Here is a 4854-nt window from a genome sequence, read left to right on the forward strand (position 1 = left end):
TGTGGGGCAGCATGTAGCACACCTTCTCAATGTCGTTCACCAGCTGCTCCTGCCGGGAGAAGGCAGGCAGAGGGAAAACCCCACTCCTTGCTGCCCCCTTTCCCAGCGCCTCCATCCCTGGACAGCAGCAGCAGGGCTCACCTCCGTCACGTTGTTCTCCAGGAGGCTCTCGGCCGCCTTCACAGCGAACTGGCACATCTCACACAGCGGTGTGGTCCCCTCCCTGTCCTGTGGGAAAAAGGCAGTGGGATGCACACTGAGCCCCCCAGCACCGCCCCCTTCCCACCCAGCCATCAACCCCCACAAAAGATATTCCCCAGCTTGGAAAAATGGAGATGCTTGAGGAAAAATATGCAAAATAGAGCTCCTCCTCCCCAGCATTTGGAATTAAGGAGCATGGCAGTCAGAAGGGGTCCCCGCTTACCCACAGCGTGCTCAGGACCTGCACCATCTTCTCTGTGAGCAGTGTGTGGAGGGGCAGCACTGAGGAGGAGGAGCAGAGTCCCAGCTGGCCACACAGCTCCATGGGGTCCTGGGGAGAGACGTCTTAAATCGGGTGGGCATCAACCCCCAGGAGGGTGAGCCTGTGCCCCCAGTTCCCAATGGAGGGTGATTTCAGCCCGCTGGGGCATGGGTCTCACTTACCTCAGCCAGCTGCCAGTGGAGGGACCAGAAAATGGCAAGAAAAAGAGAGAATAAAAAAGAATTACAGCAGTTGCGAGCCAGAGAGCGGGGGAAAATATTTATAGAATATAAAGCAGTGGGTTTAATTAAAAAAAACAAGGGCAGGGCCCCGCATTTGCTGATGAGGTCTCCTTGGCTGTGCCACTTGGGACCCCCCGCCAGCACCCACCCATTCCAGGCAGCCCTGGGGAGCTGCTCACCCACTTACCATATACCGGAGCAGCTGGACAGCCGTGTCCATGTACTCAGCCAGGTAGTGCTTGCACTGTGCAGGGGAGACGCAGCGTCAGCACGCAGGGGTGGACGGACGCCCTACCACCCTGCCCACAGCACACCCTCTGCCAGGGCGCTGCCAAAAGCTGCAAAAGATGCTCCTGCGCCATGGTGACATGGAGGAGGAGGAGGAGGGAGCCCCGCACGACGGTGGCACTCCTTACCTGCTGTGCCAGGTCGGGTGCCAGGCCCTCACATGCCCACTCGGTGCGGGCCACCAGTGCCTGAGTGAAGGCGGTGTTGGTCCCCAGCTCCAGATGCACAGTGGCCACCAGCTGCAGGCATTCCTCGCACACTTCTTCCTTCTCCTGTGGGACAACATGGGCAGGAACACATCAGTGCATCCCAGAAATAGCACCGAGTGGCCCCAGTGCCTCCATTTGCAAGGCTGAGACTTAAATGCCAGTCTCAATCTGGAGCAGCTTTTTGGCCAGCTTCTCTCTGGTCCCTGCCCTGCACCCTGCAATATCCCAACCCGAAATTGGTGACACGCCAACCAGATGCCATTTCAGCTGCACAGTAATCTTAATGTTTTCTAAAAATGATTGTTAAATAAGTGATGCTGAGTGGCTTCTCACCCTTAAGCAGCATCAATGGCATTCCCACCTGTGCCATAGTACCTGGGCCTCACCACGGGGCAGGTCCTGGGGATGGAGCAGGAGGGGCACGTTGGCGATGAAGGGGGTGACCAAGTCAGCAAAGTCCTGAGCAGGGTGCGCAGGGGCTGGCGGTGGCTCCTGAAACTTCAGGGCCCCTGTGGGGCTCTCCCGGGGCTGGCACAGCTTGATGGTCCCACACACCACTTTTGGGTCCGACTGTGAGAGCAGAGGCATGGAGGCTTGGGGTTGCATCTGGCCCATCACCCTGCTCCCTCTCCCCCCCAAGCCTGGGTAATTTCCATCCCCGCCTCATTCCCAGGGAGGTTTTGTTCCAGGATCCAAGCACCTCCCTTGCTCTGCAAGCCCCCAAGATACCCCAAACCATGGAGAAAAGCAAACCCAAAGGGGTCCCCCACCAGTTACCAGCACTTGCTTGCCCAGCTGGACAAGGATAAGGATACCGGTGTCCACCATCCTCTTGCACTTCACAGACCAGTCCTGGAAGGGCAGGTACTGGCATTTCTTATCCAAGAAGAGCCGCAGCTTTTCCTAGGTAACAAGGAGAAAGCTCAGGAATGGGTGGCCCTGTGGTGTGAGGGTGACACACCAGACCTGCACCTCACTCCAGGCTGTGACCCACCTCAGTGCGGTTGTCCTGCAGAATCTTGCCTACCACAGAGACTGCCATCTGACATAGGTGACAGGGGATCCCCTTCTGCTGAGAGAGGGGACACAGCGGGATGTTGCCATGGCACCCAGACCCACCGCTTGCTCCTCCGATCCCAAGCCAGATCTGTTTCTGATCCCCCCAGAAACACCCCACCAAGAGGCATTTGGGAATATCCTGGAGCACCAATTGTTTTTTGCCGCTCAGTCTGCAGACACATTGTTGCCTGACAGCATCAGCAGATGCTCCTCTGGTTGGCCAGCACCGGGTTGGGCAGGCTGGGATTGTCCCCCCAGCCCCACATTTTGAGGCAGGAGAGGCACTTCACTCCATCCCCCTGCCTCCCAGTGCGGTTACCCCCAGGGCCTGGTCCCAGACGGTGATCCGGCAGAGCTCCAGTGTCCCACACTTGGCCGCTGTCACCACATCGCGGCACCAATCCTCCGGCCGTGCGCTGCACTCATGGAGGGGGCTGGCCCCAGCTGTGGAGGGGAGAGGAAACCATCAGTGCTCCCAGAGCACTTCAAGACCATCTCTTGCCTCACACCAACCACTCCATCAGCCCTGCCCCGCAAGCTGGGGCGATGCTCTTCATCCTCCCGCTGTGATTCACCCTCAGCTTTCACAATGGTGGTGCGGTTGCTGGGTTTTCTAAATGATGTTATAAGCCCAGCAAAGGCAGGCTTTGCCAGGCCAGCGCGCGCTGCCAGCTTTACCAACATGTCACATCAGCCTTGGGCCAGTGTCAAAAGCAAAGCGAACTTGGCGATCATCACCCTCAGCCTCACAGCACCCTTCAACGCACTGGGGAGGCGGCTGCTCGTAAAAAGAGCAATACCTCTTTCAAAACGAGCAAACCAGGGTGGCAGCGCGCAGCCCCGCACAGCAGCCGGTTAGCCACACCGCGGCTCCCGGCAACGGTTGAGCAACCCCGGTTTGGGTTGTTATTTTTTTCCATTTCCTCCCAACGACAGCGTTTTCTCCTGGCTGCAAATCCCTGTCACGGCAGCGTCGGCATCGCCCACCCTGGCTGCCCAAGCAGCGCAGTGGTATGGTGCAACACCAGTGGTTTAATTGCCGCCTTGGCGTGTCAGGATTCATTCAGGATGGGGCAAAGATTTATTCCCACCAGGGGCTGCACCCACTCAGGATGAGGCTGGGGAGGAAGCAAGGAGCCAGCACAACCCAGGCCCTTCACTGCCCTGCTTTGGCTGGAGCTGCTCTGGAAATTCAGGGGGCACACGGGGAGTAGCACATGAACAGGCTGACAGACCCTGCTGCGTACCCTTTTCTAAGCAAAGCACCACCCATCTCCCCCAGAGCACTTGCATCCAGCTTTTATCACCCAGCCCTGGCCGTATGATCTTGCATAGCAGGAATAAAGCCAAAGGCAGAAACTGCTCCTTCCACCCACCCTGCCCTTATCAAGTTTCTCCCCAAAAGCTGTTTTCCTGCATGCCAGATTTTGGCAACACCTTTGGCTTGTTCATGGGACATGTTGGGGCAACAGCTTGAGATGCCTGGGGGCCATCCCAGGAAGTCACCTGGAGTGGGAGCTGCGGGCAGGGGACCTCCGAGCCCCCACCAGCCCCACCGCTCCCAAAGCACTGGCACAGCTTGGCGGGTGCCTGGTGATGTTTCAGTGCTGATTACCCCATCAGGCTGACGGCAGCACCAGGGCAGGAGTGAGCCCAGGGGCAGGGTGAGTCCCCCCGGCTTCCCATGCACGCCTTCCCACACACCACTCTCCAGCAGCACGCTGCCGCGGTCGCTGCATCAGCTGAGAGATAGACATTTAGGGTTTTAACCCTGGCACTAGTATCAGGGCAAACAGGAATGGCAAGTCAACAGAAGTGTTATGGGGCAGCACCAAAAAAAAAAGGAGAGGGGAGGCAACAACCCCACAGTTTGTTTCTAAGCTTATTTTGCCTGACCCACAGACACAGGCCAGACCAACAGCATAAGGATGTTGCCAGTGATAGGATGAGGGGATTTAGCTGTTCTAAAAGGCACTGGTGGTTTAGACCCGCACCTTTGTGCCTCACAGTGGCTCTCAGCTCAGCGCTTACTCCTGGCCCTGCTCAAGATGAAACTCAGGCAAGTGATGGGCCACAAAAATACTTAATGCTAATCACAATACCCAACTGCTGAAAGCAGTGGGAGCTTCCCCAGGAGGAAAGCATCACCACAGGGCAAACAACCAGGGCAACTGGTGCCCTGTGAGCTCTCCTCTACATTTCTGAGCTGTGACAGAGCAGTCCCATGCTGACAGGCTCTCAGGCAGCAGGATGCCAGACTATGCCATTTTCTGCAAACCCCAGCATGGAGCACAGGGCAAGGCAGGGATGCTCCCGTGACACTGTAGTGTCCCCAGACCAGCCAGGAGTATCCTACCCGTGGCTACCAGGCCCCCAGGGTAGGGTGGGCTTTGCTCAGGGGGGATCCAGCACTGAGCTCCACATCTGGCAGGGCTGCGCCAGCATTACATGGCGCCCTGGAGCACACTGGCTGAGCCGGCAGAGCCTGGCGAGCAGGTTGTGATGTAAACCCTGGGGGTGGCGGTGTGGGCCCCGGCGCCCCAGTTCCCGGCCTGGTGCACACCCCTGTTACAGCAAAAAACGTAAATACGCT

General features: G+C 57.9%; 1 protein-coding gene across 1 annotated transcript in view; it reads right to left on the reverse strand.

Moving 5' to 3' along the window:
- Nucleotides 1-4: 4 nt before the first annotated feature.
- LOC104408637 (proactivator polypeptide-like) overlaps nucleotides 5-4854 on the reverse strand; it is a gene marked incomplete at its 3' end in the record, with an annotated part of 5986 nt that continues 1136 nt past the window's right edge. The window contains exons 2-11 of the mRNA XM_010018293.1: nucleotides 2581-2705; nucleotides 2197-2274; nucleotides 1980-2105; nucleotides 1578-1772; nucleotides 1122-1259; nucleotides 893-949; nucleotides 646-654; nucleotides 425-532; nucleotides 142-228; nucleotides 5-49 (exon numbers count right to left, since the gene is read on the reverse strand). Of these exons, the coding sequence (XP_010016595.1) occupies nucleotides 5-49; nucleotides 142-228; nucleotides 425-532; nucleotides 646-654; nucleotides 893-949; nucleotides 1122-1259; nucleotides 1578-1772; nucleotides 1980-2105; nucleotides 2197-2274; nucleotides 2581-2705 (968 nt within the window). The remainder of the gene's footprint in view (nucleotides 50-141; nucleotides 229-424; nucleotides 533-645; nucleotides 655-892; nucleotides 950-1121; nucleotides 1260-1577; nucleotides 1773-1979; nucleotides 2106-2196; nucleotides 2275-2580; nucleotides 2706-4854) is intronic.

The sequence above is a fragment of the Nestor notabilis genome, unplaced genomic scaffold (assembly GCF_000696875.1).
Source record: "Nestor notabilis isolate BGI_N333 unplaced genomic scaffold, ASM69687v1 scaffold22627, whole genome shotgun sequence".
NCBI classification, from domain to species: Eukaryota; Metazoa; Chordata; class Aves; order Psittaciformes; family Psittacidae; genus Nestor; species Nestor notabilis.